The sequence below is a fragment of the Corvus hawaiiensis genome, chromosome 12 (genome assembly GCF_020740725.1).
Source record: "Corvus hawaiiensis isolate bCorHaw1 chromosome 12, bCorHaw1.pri.cur, whole genome shotgun sequence".
NCBI classification, from domain to species: domain Eukaryota; kingdom Metazoa; phylum Chordata; class Aves; order Passeriformes; family Corvidae; genus Corvus; species Corvus hawaiiensis.
This window is the reverse complement of record NC_063224.1, coordinates 20,706,221-20,731,884: the sequence shown is the minus strand read 5'-3', so window position 1 is coordinate 20,731,884 and position 25,664 is coordinate 20,706,221. Positions and strand designations below refer to the sequence as shown.

General features: G+C 43.8%; 1 protein-coding gene across 2 annotated transcripts; it reads left to right on the top strand.

The window, feature by feature from the left end:
• Positions 1-17,750: 17,750 nt before the first annotated feature.
• Positions 17,751-24,853, top strand: CEBPG (CCAAT enhancer binding protein gamma). Of its 2 annotated transcripts, XM_048316331.1 has the most exons (3): positions 17,779-17,853; positions 21,724-21,879; positions 22,784-24,853. In XM_048316331.1, the coding sequence occupies exon 3, from the start codon at positions 22,894-22,896 to the stop codon at positions 23,344-23,346; it is 453 nt and encodes a 150-aa protein (XP_048172288.1). In that variant the 5' UTR covers positions 17,779-17,853; positions 21,724-21,879; positions 22,784-22,893; the 3' UTR covers positions 23,347-24,853. The 2 variants fall into 2 exon arrangements, with proteins under 2 accessions (XP_048172287.1, XP_048172288.1); XM_048316330.1 differs by lacking the exon at positions 21,724-21,879 and having other exon boundaries at positions 17,751-17,853.
• The last annotated feature ends 811 nt before the right edge of the window (positions 24,854-25,664 follow it).

The following is a 25,664-nucleotide window of genomic DNA, read 5'->3' as shown; positions in this document are numbered from 1 at the left end:
TGCTGAGCGCTGGATGACTCCCACCAAGGAGACTCCGCGCCGATAAGAGGCCCGGGGAAACGGCGCGGGGACTTTGCGCCCGCGCTGCCGGGGCCGCTCGGCGGGGCAGAGCGGCCAAACGCGGCCGGTACATTCCCACCGCCCGCTCCCGCCTCTGCGCCGAGAGCTCCGGGCCAGCGCTACCCGGCCGCGCTTCGCAGACAGTCTCAAAGTTCACCATCATCCGCGCATACTTGCAAATATTTGGCCAATCGGGAATATTCGCCCCGTCGGGTTTGGGACCCAAGGCGCTGCGTTACTGGCGGTGGTTACCTGCCGGCAGCGCCCCGTAGCCGGCGGGTCGGAGCAGCCGACCGAGGGCCGACCGCGCCGCGTTCCCCCGCGGCCCGGCTTCATCGGCGGGACCCGCGGGGCTCGCCCGGTCCCAGCGGGGCCCGCGGAGTCCGGCCCCGAGCGCCGCTAGGACCTGTCCGGGGATGGCGCCCGGCGGACAGGGGCGGAGAGCTCTGTGGCCCCGGAGGCTTCCCGGCTCCGCTGCTCGGAGGCGATCGGCCGGGCCGCCCTGCCGTCTCCGGCGGTCCCAAGCCCGGAGGAGCTGCCCCGCCTGCACGGAACAGCCCGAGCCGGGTCACCTGCGGGCCGCTTCATCCCCCGCACGAATCGAGCAGGTAAATTTAATGACGGATTTCCCCAAAAGCACACTCAGCAATCTCGACCAGTGCCGGGCACGGGCCGCCTCCCAGCCTTGACCCGGGATAACCGCGGGCGCAGCTGGGCCCGGAGCCTCCAGCGCAGCGCTGCAGTGGCCAGGTACCCATGTGTACTGCGGGCGTGTGCCCGGCCCCGCGGCGGCAGCCTTCCCAGCCTCCGTTTTCTGGGGGTTTTGAAGGCGATCAGTGTTTCCGCAAGTGCGGGACTGGAGAGCAGCTGCGTGTCCCAGCCACCGCTCCCCGCCTCGGGGATATGCTCCTACATGTGGCTCCTGCGTACAGGCTACAGTGATCCCAGGAGCCTCCGTCTCAAGCTTCAGTTCGGCCGCGGCGAGGATGCACAGAATTCCTCCTGCTGCCATCACTCGCAGTCCGCAGAATAGATGAGTCTATCTCTCTTTGCATAGCACCCAGGTGCACCTTGGGGAGTCCCAGGGGCATTTACCTCTCCTGGTCCTGAAGGTCCCTTTGAAAGGACAAACCAAGCCCCCTGGAGCAGGTGCAGGCTTAAAATTGCTACAGAAAGATCTGCAGGGAAAATGAATCAAACACAGTGATGGCTGGAGGAAAAAAATGCTGCAATTCTTAGTCCTGAGTGTTTTAGTAAAAAAGAAACTTGTGACAGTAAATTCCTCAGAAAGGGTTTTACAGACTTCTTGCAATTAAAAATAATTGACAAAGGATTCAACAGGAAACAAAAATGACAATGCACCAAAACCCCATGTTTTTGTTTCACACAATGCAGGTGTGAACCTTTGTTTCATGAGCAAATGCAAGGCCAGCAGAGTCAGTTGGCACACTCCGGTGTCCTCTCAGGAGAATGGATTCTGTAATTACAGCAGGGAAATATTAATGTACAGATTACAGAGTACACTTTTCACTATCAATTGAAAAAAATTCTTTTTTTTTTTTAGATGCAGTCAGTATTTTCTAAAATTATATGTCTTGGCTTCAGTGCAGTAGCAGTGCCTCACAGGGCTGCTTCCACAGGGAGCTGCAGCACTGTCTAAGCAACCAAAACACTCATAAGAACTCTGAACAAAGTCCTGGTACAGAGGAAAAGCCTCAAGTCTGTGACAGGAGTGAGTTTTGGGTGTTTCAGAGTGGAGAATAAAATGTCCCTGACTGCACCCAACTGTCCAAATTCAGCTTGTTCAACTCAAGTGAACCCATTTCCAGAAATGGGACAAACACAGAGGTGGACTTCTTGCCTGCTGGGAGAAATACCATCTGGAATAAAAGCTGGTAAGCAGTTTATGTTCGGAGCTTTCAGAAGGCCTTGTCTGACTCTGAAGTCAGCAGAAACAGGAACAGGCCATGAACATTTAAAATAAAAAGTCAGTGCTGCATGAAACAGCAGAAGGATAACTAAGAAAGTGTAAGCAGAAGTGTATAACTCAGTTTGTGATTTAATAACAATACCTACGCTTCTCTAGTCTTTAAAATGCTCTCACATTTTATAATCATTCTGAAATTAAGGCCTAACTACATATTAAAAAAAAAATTAAAGTAAATCAGAAAGTTTAGGATCAGATTCCATTCCTAATTACTGTAATTAACGAACAAGTCCCCACAATTTAAGGACTGGTTTGCTCAGTTTGGTTTTGGTTTTTTTTTACATAGACCCCTTTTATCTAAGTTAAAAACTTGTAAGTCTTCTATTTTTACATGGAAACCTAAATTCCTGTTCAAATTATTTTAATAAGGTATCAAATGAAGTTCCCAGACTTAGCAAAAAAGACATCTTTGTCTTTTTATTTTCCCTTCCTGTTTGAAGACAAATAAAATATTTAGAACTGGATCATCCCCAAACAAGCACAAATCCTTATTTCCACATTTATATCAACAGTGATTGGTACCAAATATTTCAAATATTAAAGAGAAAACTTGTTGCTTAAGTTACATGAACCAGGGAGCAGATTAAGCTAAGAGAGGAAGGATAAGTGTTGCATACGATGGCTCCCTGAAGCAGCGCTGTCAACTCTTGAGGGTGCTATTCTTCCATCCCAAAGCAGATCTTGCTGTCCAGAAGCTCAGGGAGGGCAAGCGAAGGGCTCTGCAATTCGAAACAGCACCAAGAGTCATCTATACCAAGTCAGCTGCACTCCTTATTGCTTAGGGAAGGAAACTGAATAGAAGAACATAACTGTGAAGGAATGTGACTATCTAAGTTCATTTGTGACTATTAAGAGTTTTTAATTGCACTGGAACACTGAAGTCTATTTCACCTGAACTCTGCTCCTGTGTTGTTCTCAGGCCTTTCACTCCTGTGGGCTGCAGAACAGGTTACTGGCTGCAGGATGCAGGCTGGCCCTGCAGGCTGTGGGCAGGATGGTGCTCTGCTTGCTGATCCAACAGCCTGGCCGTTTGCAGAATGTAGCATGTGGCAGCCCTGTTAGGAACCAGAGTGCAACTACACATTTATTTTACTACCTTGTTAAACCAGAGCTTTGCTACTGACAAAGCTCCAGACAGGAGTCTGCACGCAAAACTTTTTGGGGTGAATGGCAGCAATGGTCCAGCCTCTCCTCTCTCCCCACCTGCAGAACTGATGGGGGGAAAGAAGAACTATTTGGCAGGGGTGAGCACTGTGGAGCAGAAAGGATGGGATAGCTGTCCTGGGAGTGACAAGGGGATATTATCCTCAGCTGCGCCCTAAGTGCACCTGGGGAGTAGGCAGGGATGGAGCAGCAGTGGTTTCCTATGCAAATAAAGAGCTGGCAATCTACCATCTTACTTGTTGTGGTGTACTGAAACACAAACTTCTCCCCCCTCCTGTTGTGTTTTCTGCCCCAGGGAGGGGACACATGATACTGCACATAAAAGCTGCCACATATGACAATTTTCAAAGGAAAAGACTTATATGCCAAAGCCTTGGAGGCCCATAGATCAGTATGCAGCAGTGTATGACAAGTCAACCAGAACCTTCCCTTCAGCTGAGAAAGGCAAATGGGGAGCGCTTACCATTTTTTAATGTGCATTTTGGCCCAACAACAGATGGTTTAATGACTTATTACAACTTTTCCCCTTTGGAGAAACACAACTCCAAGGTGAACCAACTCAGATCCATGCTATCTTCCTCTTCCTTTTTTGTATCATTCCCCTTTTCGGGGTCTCTATGACCATGTCCTCAATTCTTGCTATCCTTGTGCTCTACCGACTTCTGGCTCCTCTGCTGGGAGCTCAGCCCTTTGCAATTTCCAAGCTAGGTGATCGAGAGCATCTTTTCACTTACATTTACCTGATAACTGCTCACTTCTATTCAAATGACCCTTACAGCCCAATCCATTTCCAGCTCGTCACCTGTAATCTTGCACCAATCAGTCTGTGAAGTTGTCTTATCCATTCACAATCTTTGCATGGTTAATGAGCCATTGCATACACTGTTTCTCTCTTATAATTAGGACCATATTTCACTGACAACATCCATGTTGCCCAAAATACTGCAAATGTTTTTCAGATATAGGATTAAGTACTGTTCCAAAGAACACGCAGTTGAAATACCACCAAAAAAAAAAAAAAAGTGACACTGTTGCTCCTCATCTCTCAGTGTACTGTTTTCTTCTGCAGTACTAGGGCATCACCTTTGCCTTAAGACTTCCAAAAATGATGTTATGATGCGTAACAGTAGTTCTCTTACTGGTATGCATCAGTTATCCCTTTGTTCAGTACTTGGCCTATCCACAATAACCCATTCTGTCTCTCTCTCTAGTCTTTCACCTCTGATTAAATGATAACCTCCTTTCTTTCACACCTGAATTTACTTTCCAATCTTCCATCTTTACCTTACAAACTTCAATGGTTTCTCTCATAATGAATGGCTCATCATCTTTAATTTGTTCATGCTACATCTCCCTGGATGATGTAGCAGTGTTATTACTCTCTATTTCACAGCTAGAGAGCTGTGAGTTGGAATGACTTGCCAAGGCCGTACAAGAAATACATAAGAAAGCTGAGAATTTAATCTCTCCTATGCCCTAATATCAGCCTGCTAATATCACCACCAATGAGCATGCAAAAGTTTGACTACTGCTTTCCCACAAAGGAAATCCTTTCATACAGTTCCTTCTTGTTTGTTGGTTTATTAAATGGAAATAGATCACTTTTTTATCTGAAATAAATTTATCTCTGAGGTGAGCTTCCAAGAAAATGTCATTCTTTTTGATTTTTGCCACTGTATGCTTATAGAAGCATGTAGAGAATACAGCTTATTTTCTTCCATACCCTAGCCCTAGTCTACTGGATTGAAGACTCTCATTGATCTCAGTAGGAACCCATGCAGACCCTTACCTGGCATACAAATTATGCAGCAGACCAGTAACAGGGTATCCTACCCCAAACTCAGTTCCCAACTATGCTTTTAGGGAGGTGTTCTCAAAATATTCTCTGAAGATTATGGCTCTTAGACTTTGGCTAACTACTTTTCATGGCATCATACAAGAGATAATCCAAACCCAGAGATTTAAAATCCTTGTAAATACAGAAAACTGATACTTTTTTTTCCCTACTCAGGTGACACCAACTTCCAGCATTTAATTTAGATGCTCTAAAAGTGCCTACATGAGCTGTGCAGGGAACTTAGATTTACAAATCTCAATGTCCTGAACTGCACCTAAAACTAGATACTGAAATAACAGCGTCTTAATAGTCTTGTCAGCAGGACTGCACACCCGGGTTAGCATCAGTATTTACCAAAATCCTGCTAGTTAGGGCAGTAGCATCTCCTCACTTGTATGAGTAATTCACTCTGATACCCAAAGTACATTGTGATTATGAGCTTCTCCTTAGAACAGCAATTTCTAATACTAACTAAAGTGGCATCTAAGGCCAAACAAGTACATTGGTTTCAAAGCACACCTATGTGAACACTGTGAGGTAACACTGAATCACAAAGAAAAAAATGCCCTTGTTTGTCTCTTACACACGTGTCTGTTATATATGACTGAGAGTTAATCCTTTGAAAATATTCATGTAGTCATCCTGCAATATTATTCATACCTGTCCTTTTAATGTAAAAGGTCATTTTTACTTTGGCAGTCCATAGTCAATCCAAAATCATCTGGTTTCAAGAAGGTACATTTACAAAGCTGAGCTAGTACTTGAGACGACTGCTTAAGTAATGAGAAATCTTGCCACTGACTTAGATGTTACATTTTGCTGTTCTCAAAAGACTTGCAAAAAGAAGATGAGACAGCATGGCTCAGGTTTCATCACTCTTTATAAGTAGTTTGCACTGTAGACATTATTTTTTGAGTTTCTGGAAAAAGAAAAAAGATAAAAATACCAAAAAATGTTAAGCATTTTCCAGAAGTATAGAAAGAGATGCTTTGCTGCACAAAGAATGCACAATCAGAAGAAGATATGAAAAGTGAGAGCAATGGGACTGGAAATGAATATCAGCTTATAAAAATAGTCATGGCATTTCTCAATTATGTATTTTAGTACATGACACATCCTGTCATAAAACTTAGTCCTTGACATGGACTAAGTTCTATGTTCTCATCCACCTTACTCCCCTTTAGGAGAGACTGTTACAAGGATCAAGATTAAGCTAAAGAGTAAAAATGTGGTAAAAATGTACATTCTGTAGTACAAAATGGATCTGAAAGCCTCATGCTGTCGTTTCACAGTTGAAGACATTGCTAAATCCATGTCAGACTTCAGCATGAGAGCCCTCAGAGAACTCAAGGATCTGGTGAGCTTTTTCCACTACTCTTCCAGTGAACCTATCGCGTGATTCACTGGTTGGACACTGGGATAACCCATGAGCTCATGGTTTTTGATTGCTAGCCTGCAAATATTAGATGCTCAAAGTACCTATGGAATTAAGGACTAAGATTTGAAAATATGAAGATAATACACTTTTGGTGCAAACTGTCTTTAATTAATGTCCTAAAGCATTCAACTTCAGTGGTAGAAAGTTTTGGGAACACACTTGACTCATACTTTAAAATGTCAGGTTTTATAAGTGTTGACTCTAAACTAAAAGAAAGCAATTTTACTGCTCAGAGCAGATGCCATCTTGTATCTTAAAATTCAACCCCCCTGTTGAGATAAATTCAGCTTTCTTTAATTATCCCACTGTTAGCCCAGGGATTACTGGCATGAGTAATCCAAGCAAGAGCTGGCCTACTACATAAAAAATGTCAGTGGCACCAAGAGGAAAGGGAGCTCAGGAAGGAAGGAAGGAAGGAAGCTCAGCAAAGTTCTCAGAGTCACTCGGTGACATCACCAATGAATCTAAGCCGCGATCAAACCAACCACTGGCACGGGGGAACAACAGGTGCACAGAGGAAGGAATCAAGTCAGAGGCAATCTCAGCTTGAAAAGGATCACAGGTTTTTTTATCAGTTTCAAGCTAATCATAGTGACACTTCTGGCATCAGAATTTCCTTGACTGTCCTAGGAGTAACCACTGCACAGAGATGAGGCCTAGGAGGTAGCTCATCCTTTGGAGCGGGCATGCAGTGCTGAAGTTCCATCTGTGGCACACTGACCCTGCCAGGGTAGCTGATGTGCACCAGGCTCAGGGCAGCACCAGCTCTCCTGCAGCCACTGGCAGGTGACATGAGATATGGCCCTTCCTTTCCTGCAGGGATTTCCAGGGTCACTAGAAAACATCCACAGAAAGAACCTGGCCCTCCTGCCTGCTGGGATAACACCTATTCTGGCTTCTCAGCCTTCACAGAAAGAGAAGTTGCCCACAGTAACATTCAGCATGCCAGTCCTGTTAATAGAAATAAGGAGTCATTACTCACCACTGCATGAGTTCCTCAAGACCTTCATATTCACATTTTTTTGTTCAAACTGGAATCTTATGCTTTAGGTAAAACAAGTCTTAAGTGAAATAAGAGTTAATCACAAAGCAAGCGAGTCTAATGATCAGTAGGGTTTTCTTGAAAGGATCACAGACAGATAAAAATCTAGAATCCAAAGTTTCAAAGTTTTAGAGGAAAACAGGGCTGGCTACTTCAAATGATGTTGCTTGGAATAAACCATTCCTTCTGCTTCATGTTTAAAGGCAGCTGACATCTGAGCTACAGAATGCTTGAAATAAATATTAGAAGAATTCATATGAATACAATCAGAAGATTTCTTTTGATGGAAGCCATTATATTTTTTACTCATTTTATGCAATCATAAAAGTATTTTGTTTGCAATAATATTTTAGAAAGTAAAAAGCCAGTGACAGTGCTAGGTTGTTTCCAAGGTTTGGGTATCTAAATGCTCATAAACAATGCTGAAGAGGCACTGCCCTTCAGAGAAGATGAAGCAACAATGTCATGTGACTTACCTGGACATAGTTAATAGTGGAGGTAAGTATAATTAAGGCTAATCATTCAACAAGAGCCCAGGGCTGAGGGATTTCTAATTCCAAACAAAAAGTCCTTGGAAACTACTTGTGTTTCTAAGTAAAAAATGAACAAACTATGAAATGGGCTCCCATACTGCAAAAATGTCTTTTTTTTTTCTTCTGCTGTAATTAAAGATAGGAAATGGGAATAAGGTTTTGGACTCTAAATTATTCACTTTGAATTATTCTTTCAGGCCTAAACAATTATGCTAGATGCTAATTTTAATCAAATTACATGTAATATGTCAATATGAGCATGAATCCTACATTCCTTGACAAACACCAACATTATATTGATGTTACATAATTATATTAATGGGGAATATGAGCAGTACAAGCGTCTCCCATTTATGACATAAATGTGGTAAATATAAAGTGAAATTCAACGTGGCAAACTAAAATTTAATTTCAGAAAAATAACTCCTGTCTTCTTTAAAGCAGGCAAAATTTCCAGATTTTTAATTACATGAGTTGCATGATTCTAAAAAGAATTCATGCAACATGTTTTAGTATTGGGTGCTACAGTTCTTGATTTTATTTTACTAAAATATGTGGTTTTAAAAGGAATATGATGATTTAAAAATCTGTGTGGCACAGAACCCGTAGCATGGGAAGGCTGAATCCGTGCTGGTTGTCTGCAAGCTGACACTCAGCTGCAAAAGACAAGGAGAGGAAAGTGTAACTTGGCACAGAACCCTGTTGCTCCCTGTCAGAGGAACAACTGCTGACAGTTACCACAGCCAACACAGCTGGCACTTCTGTTGGGTAAGACAGTACCACTGATAATGGGTCAGTATTTTCCATTTAGAAAGGGGCTATTCCCCACCAACATGAATGTTCTGGGAGGCTTTAGAAAGGCTTAATAGATGGAAGTATTTATATAACTAAGTGCAGGGCTTATGGATCATTTACATTTAATTTAAGTCATCAAGAGATCATTTGCATCTATGGTAGGGTCTAGACCACATGGGAATTACTTTTCTCCTTTATTAATAAACTGAAATAAACACCACTTACCCAGCTCAGGATGTCACTGATGAAGTCTGAGGCTCCCATTTGCTCCTCTTTTATGGAAGTTCAAGACACTGTGGGACTCCTAATTACACTTATCCCTTGTACATAGCTGTGCAAGTTCATTTGCTGTTTTCCCTGGATATGCAAAAGTGGTGCCAGTGTTTGATGGAAGACAATCCATATAAATGGATGTGTCCCTATTAAGAGGAAACGCTATATATTCAAGCTGTGGAAAACGCTGCAAGTAGAGCTCAGATCTTGTGACATATCAGCTGCAAACTCGGTCTTCAGGAAGGGGCTTTGCCCCAGTGCCCCTTGCCTATTTGTTTCAGTGGGCTCAGAGCTACACAGTCAAATCGCCCTTACAGCACTGAATTACCTCTAAGTCCTTGGATCTACATATTTTGATCACATCTATGTGGTGGTGGAATATCCAAATGTGTGACTTATCAAATTTTAAGTGGACTGAAAGTCCTTCCAGAAATCTATTAAAAAACACTTAGAAAGAAAGTAAAAGCATGCAGCTCCTCAGTTGCCATAGCTCAGCTACCAGTGCTGCTGTAGCAGAGGTGTCTGAGAGCTGCCTGTGAACTGGCGTGAGAACTACAGCCTTCACGCAAGGGGAGCCAGAGATACGTGGGCTGTTTCAGACTGTGCTGCAGTACTCTCCACTGATGCCATACACTAGTGTTGAATAAATGCCCCTACATTAAATCGATGTTCAGGCAAATGAAATATTTTGTCATAAACTTTTTGTGTTTAAGGCATTTGGAAATATTTTGTTATAAACTTTTTGTGTTTAAGGCATTGGCATTTGTGCCTGAGGCTTCTCAGTTATCTATGGCACCCCTAAAGCACAACGTCCCACATTATCTTGCTAGCAGTACAGAACTTTCTTAAAGCTGGAGTCCTCCAGGACTGGCTGCCTGTGTGCATATTCCTGCCAGGAGTACACCTGTCTGCACTCATCCTGTCTTCATTTTGCTCACAGGAAGGAAAAAGGCCACCATATGCATTAGACCCTCTGTCCCATTTGCTGAGTCTCTCGATGTCAAAGGGCTTTACACAAGAAGAAAAAGAGGGTGTGACATGAAGGTACACATAAACAAACATACCTTGAAGAATCTCTTTTCCTGGTAAGCAAAGTCCTTTTCTCCAACTGCCAAACCACATTTGCAGTGGGACTGCAGGTGACTTAAAGCCTGTAGTCCCTGGAAGAGAGCCTCAAAAACCTGCAGAAATGATTGTGACTTTTACCATTGTGACTTTTATTCATTATGCACTTTGAAGGTTTCTACAATTCTGTACACCTCGGTGAAGTCCTCTTTAGAATGTGTATGCTCAGCAAATACTGAGTCTGCAGCAGAACACTCTTCAGGGATAGCAGTGCTTTGGTAGAGTAAGTCTCAGTCTCTGCCAAGTGGCTGCAGGTGGTTGGTTGCCAATGCGCATGCAGCACTGGGAGTCGGTGAGAGCAGGTTCAACGTTTTGAAGTGTTCTGTGCTGTCATCAACTTTTCCTTTGCATGTTACTCTCTTTTGCTCCATATTTTTGCAGGTAGGTTGTTACACTGTAAGTCATTAACTTTGTTGTAATATTTCTGAGCCTCAATTATTTTCTTGGGCAGGATTCCTGATAACTTCAATTGGGGTCTTAATTGCGGGAGAACTTCTGATCAAATAAATAATGCCTGATGCATGAAACCCCCACATGATGGCTGAACAACTCAGAATGAGGAGACTTTCCTCTGTACAGAGATTTGCCAAGTTGAATTTTACAGCCATTGAGGTGCACAAACATGACTGCAAAGGGCATGCAGTGATGGAGGGAGCACAAAGCTTCTCCTATCAGAGGGAAGTCTGATATAGTCACTGCTGAGAGAAAACCAGATGTTGTTCCTGGAACATGCTACAAAGTGTTTTATTCTACAGATTTGTCTGCAGTATTTATATTCAATACAAACTTAGATTATGTCTTGTAAATTCACAATGACAGAGACATTCAGATGCCTGCAAGTCTAAGTGTAATTGCTTTGTTCTTCTGTGAGTCTGCATTATGTTTGAAGGTTGGCAGAAACAAAGCAGAAAGCTGTGCCCCACTGTTTCTTTGGAAATTATTTCTGTTTCAGGAGGCAAGAGAACTAGAAACAGTTAACTCACCAAATGCAGAGAATCGATGTTCTGGAAGGAAGATGGCTCTGCTGAGGTAACTACTTAAGTACTTACCTTCTTTTCTGTTGGGGACAAAAGATGGAGTCTACTTGCTTGACCAAAATATCAGTCACTGATTATCTCATCCAAAATTCTCCTCGATGTTAGCAGCGGGAGGTCAGTGACAGACATGTTGCAATTGCCAATACATTTTCTCAAATTGTCCTCCCACATATTTTTTACGATGATAAATAATTCATTTTATATTCATGTTCATAAACAGAATTGAAGTGTAGTAAAAAATCAGGTGGGCTGTCCTCTGCCAGGTGCCAGACTCTCACTTTTGTGTTTCAAATGGCTGTTCCTTCAGCTTTTCATGGCGTTTCAGAGGTCGTATTGGTTGTGGGGAATAATAAAGCCATTGATAACAATGCAGTTTGTCTCCTCATCTTTCCAACACCATGAGACCATAAACAAAGCTATGACTCTCCAATTTAATTGGTTTTCTGGAAGGGTATTTATTTTAGGCTTCTGTTCTGAACCATTCTGAAGTCTGGATAAAATTAATGACTAAAACTATTCAGTCTTCTTGATATCATAGGAATAAGGTAAAGTTCTTCACTAGAGTATACCCGGTGATAAATAATGCCCTAGTAATTATGGGTGGGGATTTTCATGCGGTGAGTGATGATGCCTTGGAAAAGAGCCATGGCACTGTGCATTCAGAAGCTAAGCTATCTAAATCCTTGCAGGCCTCATTTATGCTTTTGGGAATATAGGACAGGTGTGGCAGTTACTAAACCTGGATATTTGAGAATTCACCTCTTATTCCCAGGTGTGGGCCATTAATTCTCGCTCAGACTTGTTCAGTTCTAACAAGTCTCTTTTGAACCAGATTTTATATGTGCACATATACTCACACAATAAATAACATTTTCCTTTCAATCTATTTATCTACTTTGTTTTACTCATCTTTAGCTATGCGCCCCTCATCTTACCTAACATTTTGCATACACATGGCAGCAACCCCACAAAACAATCAGTGGCAGTCTACAGATCCCTGTCATGTTCTGTAGATACCAGAAGACTTGCAGTTTGAATTGTTTAGTACAATTACTAAAGAAGCCCGGGTAAAACTCAAGCCAAGCCCCAGTGAAATTCACAACAAAGGCTATACTAATTTTCATTGGATCACTAGACATCAGAGCAAAGCCAGAGAACACTCAAACACAAACACATGTTTGTAAAATCCTGCAAAAAATCTGTAAAGGAGTATAGTGTTCATTCTTTTTGTTAGATGATCTTCCAGAAATCTGAACACTCTGGGTTGACACACCTAGAAGCCTCCTCACAGACCAGGCATTCTTCAGGAACATATTTGATATTTTTAAACTCAAATACCTACAAGAAAGCTTCTAATTCCATATTCTGATATTTCCATAGAAGGTCACAGATTGTAATTTCAGCTGCTTCATTCACTTCAAAGGGGCTTGTGGCTACTGAGCACTAATGTATATCTGGTCTCTTTATATACCTAAAATACATTGGTCATCTCCTAGGCAGTCCTCTGGAATACAGTGAAGAGATGGGATGATATATGCTAAATTTTGAAACAGCACACATTTTTATTACAGTATTTTTATGTGCAAAGAATTGTCACAAAGGTAACGAGATGTCCCTCTACCTTCAAATCCCTCAAGAAGCCATGGCTATAATGGCACACTTCTCAGATCCAAGTACTATCTGGTGAAATGGAACACTGCTATTGGAGAACCTGAGCTGGCTTGGCTTGAAGAACAAATTCCCGACAGCATGACAGCATAGACTGAGCAAGGCTTCCATTAAAATATAAATTTACTATCAACAGGTATTTTGTAGCTATGAAAGAGAAGACTCCAATGATACGTGACTGCTGAAGAACCCAGCCTACTAACCGGAATACCACATAAAAAAGTGAAACTTGAAAAAATGGGCACACCTTTATCTGTGCAGTTGGCTGGTTCTGAAAGTGCTTCCTAACAGTTTCTGATTAAAAAAATTACCTTCCTGATAACAGCATGAAACAAAAATATGGCAATTAGGAAATCAAATCTCAGGGCACCACTATTGCAGACTCAACCTAGATGAAACCAGTTCATCAAGCTTGAAGTACCAAACCTCTCATTCCCTTCAAAACTCTAGAGGAAATGTGAACAGCTGTAGCTGGAGAAGCACGGCACATAACACCTATAGAAATGACAGCTTGGGTTCGTTGTAAAAGCATACAAATCATCAGTGCATTAGTTTTCCACTATATGATGTCTATATCTCACTGATCTATTAGTTTTTTCAGATGCTGTAAGACTTCTGTGTTAGCCTTATTCCTTTTGCTATCACCCAATAGCCTGCTGAAGTTGTGGGGAACAGCTGTCTATTATGAGGTTTTTTGTCCTCCTCCATTTGAGAAGCATTGCATTTATTTTGCCCATGTAATTGAGTTAATCAGTTTTCAGAAACCAGTATGAATAACTCTAGATAGGAAGACAACCTGGCTATTTTGATAACTGCAAATAATGGGGAGTAGTACTAGAAGATGCAGAACTTGTAACTGGAAATACTTAGTTACAAGACTTATTAGCTGCATAGAGAGAAAGAACAAAGGCACTCGATTTTTCCTGCAAATGAACTCCAGGCAATGTGACAATAAAATGGATGTTTGCTATTAGAACAGATTGGTTCCTTTCTTTACTTAGTATTTGCTAGAACAAAAGCACTGTAACTTTCCAAGGCTGTAGTGAGTCAGTGCTGGAATTAGCAGTATCATACTGAAATAGTGATCACCACTCAACAATCTTTCCTCTCCTTTCTCCTCACCTAGTCAAAAAGGCTACCTCTGACAATTCAGCTATTAACAGATAAGTTTCTGTCATTTAAATTATTAAATCATAGTGAAAAACCAAACTCTGTGCTTAGGAAGTATCAGCTTTTTCAAACAAATAGGCAGAGCTATTAATACTGCTTTTTCTCTCTGTGCTTAATTTTTTTTTAATACAGCCAGATTCCTGAGAAAAGAAAATCAGCGATCCTTCTGCTTTCTGAAGCTTTAATAGCCTCAGCTCTGCAAAATTCAGATTTCTAACAATAGGATTTTGGTCTTGGTGCAGGTCAGTCCTGAACATGAAAGTAATTATTGTAATACCAAAATGCAGGGCTGTTAAGAGAAAGGAGATTTGCAATAATAAGATTATGGAAAACCTCTATTACAGACTTCGTATTTCTGGGATATTCCTGCATGAATGCCATCTGCTTGGTGATCACAAGGAATGTAATCATACTGAGAGAATCTTTCCAGTTTTGAATAAATCTAGGTTGAGATTACCAAGAAAAGTTACCAAGGTTATATTTTGGTATAATTCAATGCATTTGCCCTTAAATACATCTGAGTATTCATCACAGCCTAGAATTTTGTGGTTTTTACCTAAGGGCCTATTTATTTCCACCTGTAAACTACATATACAAATATATTTATTCTTTTCTCTTCTAAATCACTGGAGAGAAATTAATGATTTCTTCTCTAGAATTCAAAGGCATGGCTGTTAGACCAGAGTGAAAAAGTAAACAGCAGCATCATGTGTGAAAATCAAACTTTGAAATGAAGTGAAAAAAAATCCAGCAAAGGCTTACCCATGAGGGAAACAGGGGCAAATGCTTACAGAAAGAAACATTTAATGCGTGGGTTGTAGTCCAGGAGTTTGTAGGGGTTTTATTTTAAGCCAAAGAAATAATTGCCCATGAAGACAGAGGAAACACGCGTGAACAATGGAAGCAGACAAAACAGAAACTATTCCAAGGGCCACAAAATAGCTTTCACTCCAGGTGAAAGGCTCCAGAGAACTTCTTAATGCTTTTGTTGTGTTAAGGGAACATACTGAGTGGGCAGTAAACAGGGACATTTGTCCCAACAGGCTCCTCTCCCCTTTATACCTTCTAACTCCAGTTTCCACTGTTTCTATTTCCTCAGTGGCCTTTCTGCCTCTAAACGTGAATTGCTGTAGATTACTTGAAGACACTGAATATCAGTGTAATTTTTTTCCAGTATTAAAGTCTTTAAACAACTGTGAGACTGGATAATGCATGTGAAAATAAGATACTATTATCTTATAGTATTATCTATAGTCATATGGGTAACCGGTGCTATAGGAACACATCCAGAACAAGAGTGAGAAGGGCTCCATCCCAGCAGGGACCAGTGTCTGCTTGTGACACCCGACTCCAGAGCTACTGCTCATCTGGCACAACTTGTATATAAGCAGGTAAAGTGTGTATTTCAATGCCACATCCCAGCTGTCCATATATTTCTGTGCTTACTTTTTAGATTTCTTTAATGATATTCTATTTTTATTGTAACATTGGGGAGAAAAAGTATCCTGCAAAAACTGAAGTACACTGTGTGATGGTTTCCTGTAGCAAGATACGATGCCAACCAAGCACTGGAGTGTCTTACACGCAGGGAATTATGTGTGAGCTTTAACGTTTAAAATAATCAGACTCTGTGAGAATAAGTTTGTCTGCTTTTTATTTTCTTCAGCTATCTTTGATGAGGATTAAAGAATGAATGGTCATAAAGTGCTCTACAATCCTAGGAAAGCATACTAAGAGCACCCATTTACTTAACTACTGTGAGCAAAGGATAATGTTTAATGCTTACCTGGAATTTCACTCTAGCTATAGGTGGATGAGTCATTGTCACAGAAAATGTAACAGTTTCAATTAAGAAACAGAAAAACATTAGAGAAGGTAAAGCAAATACTTGCTGATTGACAAGGAAAAGTATCTTTGGGGTAAATGAGCTGAGTAAAACTGTTTGCCCAGACTAACCCTCAGAATTTTTCTGCAAATATGGTTTATTTTCCACACGGCTTTACAAAACAAAACCCCTCCATAACATCTGACAGCCATAAAAATGGTAAATACAAATAATTGTATCTATATTACTGAGCTCTGCAACTGTATTTACAAATCTAATTCTTCTCAGGTCATTTGCAGACATAAAACATTTTCAAGCAAGTCTATGTGCTAAAGAGTAGCATAAATCATTAAATTTTTTTTCCTCTATATTAAAAAAATCCCACTTTTCCTACAGTATTGTTTTACTGTCTGCACACTTGAACTTGTTTCAAACTTGCCTACCTTATAAACAGATGATTTTCAGACCTGCCCACTGCAAACACACACACACCTGTGTATTGAAGTGTACATTTCCCATTCAGGGAGCTGCAAACACACCCTGCTCACACACAGCTTGAGATGTGAGCATATGTGTGCATATATATAGTAAGTGTATGCTTGTTTGGGCAGAACTAAAGTGATACAAACCAAAGTGTCTGGAAAACATTATGGGCAAAAAGAACTTTTCTCCACAAAAAGTGATGTATTTTATAACAACAAACATACCAGTGAAATGGTGCATAATCTTCCTGTGACATTGAACTCTATGACCCAGGTGTTTCCTAGTCCGCCAGCATTTAGGGTTTTTTTTCTAATAGTAAGTTTGAAAAGAAAAATCAACTAAGAATCGATAACATTTAGAAATTTGTCATAATTTCTGTTGTCAAGAGAGCTGTTGTTACTTTTATTTGATGTCTTTGATATTCTTTCCCCTTGATCTCACAACATTCTACGGAAGCAAATCCACACGGCAGCGAGGATCCAGATGGGAACGCACTGTCAGGTGTTAATTAACAGCCTGGGAACAGTTAGGAGATGCCAATCAGTACCGAAACACACCACCATTTACTTCGATGCCCGTGGGGCCCTGGCCAACTTCAGCAGAATCACAGAACATTCTGAGTTGGAAGAGACCCACAAGGATCATGGGGTCCAGCCCTTAAGCGAGTGGCCCATACGAGGATCGAACCCACAGCCTGTGCCCGGTACCCCCAGGAAACCGCCGGGCCTGGCCCGGCCCGGGCACACTGAAGCTGCGCTTTCCCTCCCGCGGGGCCCGGGACAAGCTCCCCGCTCTGCCCGTGCGGGGACTCAGCCGGAGACGCGGTTTCGGCTTCTCCCCCTCGGGCTGTGGGAGGTGCCGGAGCCTCCTGGAAGTACGGGCGGGCCCCCGGTTCCCAGCGGCGTGGGGAGGCAGCCGCCTCGCTCCCCGCCAGCCCCCGGCCCGGGCGGGGCAGCCTCTCGATCCCGTCCCCCGTCAGACAGGGGAATAGGCCTCCTGGGGGCCCGGGCGCAGCCGGCCCAGCGACACGCGTGCCCGTGACCGCGCTGTCCTCCAGCGCGGCCGCAGCAGCGCAGGACAAACCCTGCGAGCGGCCGTGACAAGGCCCCGGCCGTGGCCAGACTCAGGCCGTGACAAGGCTCCGGCCGTGGCCGGGCTGAGGCCGCTGGGGACCCCCGGCCGCGCTGGGGCTGCCGCCCAGCCCGCAGGCCGCCCGCGGGCCTCACGCACAAACCCCTCGGGCTGCGGCCCCGCCCCGCGCGGGCGCTGATTGGCCGCAGGCGCTGCCAATCACGCGGCGGTTGCATCACCCGGGCGGGCGGGGCGGCTCCGCGCGGTGTCGCAATCGGCGCTCGCCGCACGCGCACGGTACCGAGCGCGGCCCGCCCGGCCCCTCCCGCCGCTCGCGCCGCTCAGGTAAGTGCGGGGGGCGCGCGCCGGGGCCGGGGGGCCGCGGCCGCCCCCGCCCGCCGGGCCCCGCACGGCAGCGCGTGATGCAATCGGCGGGCGGCCCCGGCTCCCTCCCCTCCCCTCCCCCGGTGAAGTCACGGCTTGGCAGCGCCGGGCACCCCCGCGCCCCGCTCGGACGGGGGAGGAGCAGCGCGGCCTCGGCGGGCGGGCGGCCCGGGGAGGGCGGCGGTGGCGCCATGGGCCCGCCGGGGAGGGCCGGGCCGGTCCCGGTCCCCGTGGTCGGTCCCGGCCCGGGGGCGGGGGGGGGGGAGGGAGTGAGGCCGTGCCGGGGCGGTTCCGGGGGCGTTTGGCGGCGGGGCTGGGCGGCCGCTCACGGTGCGGCGGGGTAGGAGTGCGCTCGGCCGAGGGGCAGCCGGAGAATGCGGCCCGGGGCGCTCGGGAGCGCCTGCGGTACCGCCCGGTGCGCGCCCCTCCCGCCGCGCGGCGCCCTGGGGAGCGTCTCCACAGATGTTTCAGGTTCTCGGCGAATTTCCATAGTTCCAGTTGCAACTTTCAAACCGGAGCTTTGGCAGGCAGGGAGTTCGGCGTCGGCCTTAGCGCTGACATCCGGCAGGGAAGAGCAGTCGCAGCTCCGTAACACTGCCATGCAGAGCCTCTTCGGAAAGTATAAGCATTTATAATTTTCAAAACTTTCGGATTTAAGGAATTGGTTCATCGTTAGAAATCACAGCTGTCGTTTTAATTCGAAAGACAGAGTCTTTTGATACCTCCTCCCAGTGTTTGGGATTCTGTCAGAATACGTGCTTTATGTGTTCTGATTCAGTCTGTTAAGGATGTCAGAGTGCATTTTTCTTGTAAGATGTATAATAAAAATTGAGATTTTGAAATAAATGTGGAAAAGTGATGTTGTCAGCTATGGCAAGAAATGATGAGTTTGAGCTACTCAGTCTCAAAAGTTGTTGCCCAGCCTTCAGTACGTGGGCGCTAGCATCAGCTCCTGCAAACCTGTGAGTGTGAACCGTGCAGGAATCAGCCCTCCTGTTGTTCAGCAGATGCGTGCCTGGAGTTCTGTGCCACTGTTCTTAGTACAGGGTCATCGTAATCTAGAATCGGATCCTATCATGGTGTTCCTACTGAAGTCTAAGACAAGAGATACCACTTATTGCTGTTCAGATTGGAAACGATTTTTGCATTTGACAAGACAGCTGCGTGAATTTGTGCAATAAAATCATTCTGACTAATGATCAGAATCAGCTCAGCGACATCTCAAGAAAGGAACAGAGAGAAACACTTCGGATTCTTTGCTACCAAGTTAAGAAAAATACTGATTTAATTGACAAAACGCATTTTTTGTTTTTTTTTTGTTTTTGCCAAAGCAAACATTGGGAAGTTTAATGTCTTTATTTTTATTTTTTGTGTATGTGAAAGCAAGTGAAGGCCTTCATTGCTTCACTGGTCCCTGAGGAGTACTGTGAGACAGTAAGAAACATCTTTCTGCCTGAGAAGACACCTCTTGAGTTACCAGCTATTACGCTGTAGTGGGTGGCCAGTTGGTTTCCTGGGTGGCCAGTTGGTGGCCTAAGGAGAGAACTAGGCAGTTCTAACTGGCCACTGGAAACACTACCATGTGTTGGGTGGAACCAGCCTAGGGCTGTTGCTGAGCTGAAGCTAATGAGCAGCTTTATGGGAACAAGATGCTGGGAAACTGGGCTGGCTGGCTGAGGAGTTGTCTTTTGCTGTGCTGGGGCTGTCACCCAGTCACGGGAAAGCAACCTGTGTGGAGAGGCATGGAGCAGCTGTGTTTGTGTTGCACGGGCTCTGAGAAATTGGAGACCTATCTGCCTCCCCACCTTCTTGGCCTCTCCTAATTACCACGTCCTTTACCTCGCCCTTCTTGAGAGTCCCCTCGCTATGTTTCATACCTGCTGCCTTTAAATCTCCTTGCAGTATCTGCTGAAGGATGTCCCGTAGCACCTGCTGCTATCTGGGATAGCCTTCTGACAATTGGTAATAGGCATCCAGCCTCCACATCACCAGGTAGAAAAACTAGTTTCAAGCCTCAGCTGTTAGCACTCCTGTAACTCTGTGATACAGTACAGTTAGTGCTACTTGCTCTGCATATTCTTTGGAGCAGGACAGGAATCCAGGTGTCACAGCTCCCAGTTAAGGGTTCTAATCATCAGGCCAGATAAGAGCATGTCTCACTCAAGAAAACAGTTACTTAATAAAAACCAAATCAGTTGCAGTGGGAAAAAACAGAGCGGGGTCTGTTCTAGCAGGGCTAGAATTCCTGCTTGAGAGGTGTGACACTGGTTGTCTTCTCTGCTTATATCCATGTACTGCCCAACTAAAATACTCCATTAATATTAGGTTTAATGGAACAAATAATTTTTTTGTTGAATCTTGGGGAAATCTGTTAGAGATAGGAAAGGAGTGTTAAAGCAGTATTAAATAGTTTTGATAGCATAGAGAGAAGTAGCACATGGAACCTGGTGATGTGAAGAAACTTGTTAGGTGTCAGGTGGGGTTCCTTTGGGGGCAGGAGCCACCCCTTCCTCTGTAGCAGCTCATGGAGCACAAAAACCAGATTGTGAAAATGGTGTGGTTACATAACTGGCCTGTCCAGGTGAACTTTGCAAGCACTGAAATGTGTTGAAGCAGAGGGGACAGCAGGACATTCTGTCTGATTTGAAAAAGGTATCAAAAATATACTTGTCAGAGACAACCTAAGAAAACTGTATATACTTTGAGGGCTACAGAAATCCTGTATTTTAAAATAAAGTGCAGACAAGGCCAGTGTATGCTCTAAGAGGAGCATACACTCAACACCTTGACTAAAAATGTCTGTGCATTTACACATGCACAGCTAATACAACTGGCCCTGCCAGTCTTGTGTTGGTGTACAGGAACACCCTGTCAGCAGGGTGTTCAGTTTAACTGCCCAACCAAACTGCTTATTTGGTCAGAATCTGAGACTGAAACATGGTTTGCAAAAGTTGCTTTAAGAGTTGAAACTGGGAAAATACTAACACAAAGGTGTTAGACTCTATGTATCTAGATTCAGCTCCACAGATGTCAAAGAGAGTTGATGGTCTCATTCTGCCCTGAAATAGGAAAATGAAAAGATTTCTTGATAGGAAGGGTGTGGGTGTAGTCATACACCTTCACAAGTGGGAAGACCTTTCAGTGACAGGGAATGTTAATTTTCAGTAACATTCAAGCCAAATTTAGTGGGCTTTTCCACGAATGTTATTGAACCACACTGCAGCTGCATCTCATTCTGGCTCCTTCATCATGGAAAAAAATACGCAGTTGATATACACAGTTGAATTCTGACGTTTTAATGATATCCCATCCGAAAGTAAAACAGCAACTCAGACTGCTGAGAAAAACAAACAGGAACAGTACACAGCTGATGAACCTGGGAGTTTAGAATGACCAGTGACACACAGAAGCTTGCTTACAAACCTCTCACACATCCCTCCATTCATCAGCCAGACAGTGAAGCCATCCCTCGCTGTGCTGTTACAGATGCGAGACGTGTTTCTGGGCTGGCCACTGCCCACCCCGGGCAGTCAGCACTGCCCAGTGCTGCTGCAGCTGGTTGCTTTTCCCCAGCCATCTGGAGGATGGGCAGGCAGTATGTATCACCCTGGTTGTGCGATACTGCATGTGTGTGTGACACAGTGCTGGGCTGCACTGCTGCCACGCAGTCTGACCTCAGAGTAGGATTGTTTAGTGCCAGTAAAATGCTTTTCTTCAACATGACAAACCCACACTGATTTGACTGATCACTGAGTATTTTTCATTGGAACCATAGGTAGGTGTTTCAGGAGCTTAGGACCGTCCTGTTGCCCTTCCCCTCTTCTCTCCCAGCCATTTAGGAAGTCATCCTGTGAGATGAGAAGAGAAGGGGACCAGCTGTTAGCCTTGCCAGGGCCATGGCCCTGCAGCAGCTATGGTGGAATCCTCCTTGTGCCACCAGTAGGGCCAGGAGCAGGCTGACCTCAGCAGCGGGAGAACATGAGTCAGGTGAGAGGATGTCTTGCTCATCAGGCCAGTTTGTCTGCTGGAGAGTGGACAATGACCAGTGCATGAACTAGGGCAGGGGACCTTATTTGTGGATGAGTCAGCTGTGGTTGCTGTCTTTTTATGGGTGACAGTCCCTGTCTTTGTGTAGTGATCTACACTGCCATCACCTTGTGTTCCTGTCCCACCTGCTCCATACATACTGTTACAGGCTCAGCACATCGCCCGTGGTTGAATGTCACCCAGACACAGCCTTTGCAATGTGCTACCTTTTCCCATAGATTTATTTTCCCCCTCAGTACTGGTAGACCTTACAACAGCCATCAGTTTGAACATCAGCTTTAAAATAAGTGCTGTAAGATAGTTGAGAAAAGGTGGGTGGACAGGCTGAGCACCCTTGCTCCAGAGAAAAGAGATCAGGGAGGAATTTGTCTGTGGATACACCCAGAGATGTGGTCCGAAGAGGACAAGGATCAAGTACCCCTGTTGGTCAAGAGTCAGGCTGTTAATAGTTTTAAGCCACAGAAGGAAAACTCCAGTCTGAAAACTAAGAAAATTGTACAACTGGAGGAAAAGTTAGACAGTGGAACATGTTGCCAAGACAGAGGTTGTGAAACTGGAGATATTTGAGGCTAGGCTAGACACCCATCCATCAGGGATGGCTTTGGAATAACTGAGTGAAGCCAGTGAACAATTCAAACAGCTTGACTAGATGACCCAGTAGTAGTCCCATCCAATCCAAATACGTTTGAGGCTTCAGAAATGTAGTTGGCAGCTTGTCCACTTCCATAACAGTTATGGTGTGTCACTGCCAGATGTACCATCAGTACTTTACGCTAAAGCTGGTGGTGTCTAAGATTGTAGCTCAAGCCAGCATCTTTAATAGCTTTTTTTTTTCCCCTACTAGGTTCACCTTGCCCTTAATCCATGTGAAGATCTGTTGGAAACACCTTCTGGAAACACAAGAGTTTTCAGTCTCCTAATAAGTTCTGTTGTGTCCAAGAACAGCCTGTCCAAATGAGCAAGACATCCCAACAGAACACCACTACAGATGCGAGTGGAGTAAGTGTGATTCACACCCAAGCACACTCCAGTGGTTTGCAGCAGGTTCCCCAGCTGATGCCAGTTAGTCCTGGTGGTGGAGGCAAAGCTGTGCCTCCGAGCAAACAGGGAAAGAAAAATTCCTTTGTGGATAGAAACAGTGATGAGTATCGTCAGCGCAGAGAGCGAAACAACATGGCAGTGAAAAAGAGCCGGTTAAAAAGCAAGCAGAAAGCACAAGACACACTGCAAAGGGTCAACCAGCTTAAAGAAGAAAATGAACGTTTAGAGGCAAAAATTAAACTCCTGACCAAGGAGCTGAGCGTACTCAAAGACTTGTTCCTTGAGCATGCCCACAATTTTGCAGACAATGTGCAACCTGTTGGCACTGAGACCACCACAACAAATCCAGAAAACAGTGGACAGTAAACACCTGCGACCTTACGGAATGAACTCTTGAGGTGCAGTTTGTCTGCAGTGCCCATGCAGTAACCAACCAAAAACTGTACCTTTAGTCATTGTTTTGTGGAAATTTCTTCTTTTAGATTTAACACTGAAGATTTGTAACAAACCAGAAACTAGTTAGGGTATTTGTTTTAAATACTTTTTTCTGCAAAGATTTATGCAGATCTGAACTCCTAGCCAACAAGGAATGTAATATTTAGGAGATAACATTTTCACAGGAATGTTCACTTACCATTTTAGACTTTGCATAATGGGAGGAATCCAGCAGGATGGCTCACTATAGTATCAGAAACTTGTAATTTGATAGATTTTTCAAATACCTGTTAGTGTATTTAGGCCCTTTGTTTTCTCCATTACGTATTACAAAATGCAAAGGCTGTGGAGAATGCTTTTTACTTTAAATCTGTAGAGCAAGTCCTATGAAGCACCACGTAGGTCCCTCCTGCCCAGTTATAGTTAATGGGGACGTTGTAGTAATAGTGAGGCTGGGATGCTTACCAAGGTTCACCAGAAAAATAACAATATGCTCTGATGATAATATACAGGCGGCCTCCAAATGGCACATGAAGCATCATGTACGAGAGGCAAAGCAGCACACTGACAAAGCCTTTTATTTAAGCTTGTGTTCATACTGCTCAGATATGCTCAGTGACTGGGGCCTTATGAGAACAAGAGTTGGTTTTCAGAAAATTTCAAAATGCTACCAAAAAAACTGTGCCCTGCAAAATTGCATTCTTGCTGGGAAGGAGGTACTGGGGAGAACAAAAAGTGCAGCTTGGCTACACAGTGAAAGGGGCAGGACAGTATATTCAGCTGGGATATATGGATCTCTGCTGGCTGACATTCATCTTACAGAAATTTACAGTGGTTTTAAAAATAAATGGCCCTAGCATGAATAACTGATTCAGTGGAATTTGTACAGGCATCATACAGCTGTGTGAAGGAGTATCCTTGGTCTTGTGTTATTTCCATAGAAGTTTTTCTGTAGCAACTTTTTTATTGCTACTGCTAAGTCTTTGCCATGATCCATAATGCAGTCCTATGTGTTGTATTGAGGATTTAAACAAAGTAAAGCAGGAACTTTGATGTAACTTTAATTTATTTTTATTTTTAAGTATTTCATTGATGGTATGGCTATTTTACATTTAACCTGTGTGTCTGTCTTGTAGATTACTACACTGTCTTAATTTCCCTCTTACAGTACCTTTGTCCATAGATTATTTTGGAGGATGCTTGTTTGCTTTGTATCTGTACTTAGGAAAAACTTGGATGTTACCTCTATGAAGATATTGTTAGAGAGTGAAACCTTGAAAAGTTATTTTTTGAATTTAAACTTTTAATACATGTGGAAAACTTTAATGGATTGTTTTGGATTATAGTAGACTTTTTACAGATATGTTTTTTCATTCTAACTGCATCTTAAGTTTGTAGGGTTGAAATACCAGAAGCTAATAAAAATGTTTTGCTTGTAGTGGCCTCGTTTTTCCTGTGCCTTTTCTATTTCCCTCAAGTGCTGAGTTGCCCATCTCAGCTATCTTGGAGAAATCAGTGCAATAGTCTCTGTTCCCCTCTTTCACTCAGGTTTTTGCTCCATGGAAGCAATCAGAAACTCATTACAGTTTTGTCTAAATGCCTGATTTAACAAAAAAGGAAAAAAAAATTAAGACTGAAAATTTACTGCAATTAGAGGGAGGGGAGAGGAGCAGAACACCAAAAATTACAAGGAAAAAGATGACCTGAAGGCATCTCATTTGTTAACTGCACGTCCTCTGGTGAAAAGGCCAGCACTAATCTCTTGCCTTGTCTGACCTGTGAACTGGGACTGTGTGGCCCTGTAGTCCTGAAGTTGGTTTGCCTGGCCGGTGTGGGGCCCTCCTCTACCAGTCCGAATAGAGACTGCAAATCTTGGCTGTTTGTTTCTGATTTTGGTGAAAAGGGTTTCTTAGATCTCTCCTGAGTGGGGGTGATCCTCTTTCCAAAGCTCTGAAGGGTGACTTTTCCACCTGTTGCTCCTGACAGCTCTGATCCCACTCCTTTCATGTTTAAAACTAAACCACTGAGTTATGAAAAGTAATTTGTTTGGAAAATCAGATTTCTGGTTTATCAGTCTCTGCATTGGTTTTCTTTACCGATGCTGTGGTTTAAGCCCAAGTGGAGAATGAGCCCCACGCAGCCACTCTCGTCTCCCCACCCCCTCAGGTGAGAGACAAACTGCAGATTACGGGTTGAGATAACAATTTACTGGAAACAGCAACCAGATAAGAAAACAAACAGTGATGGCA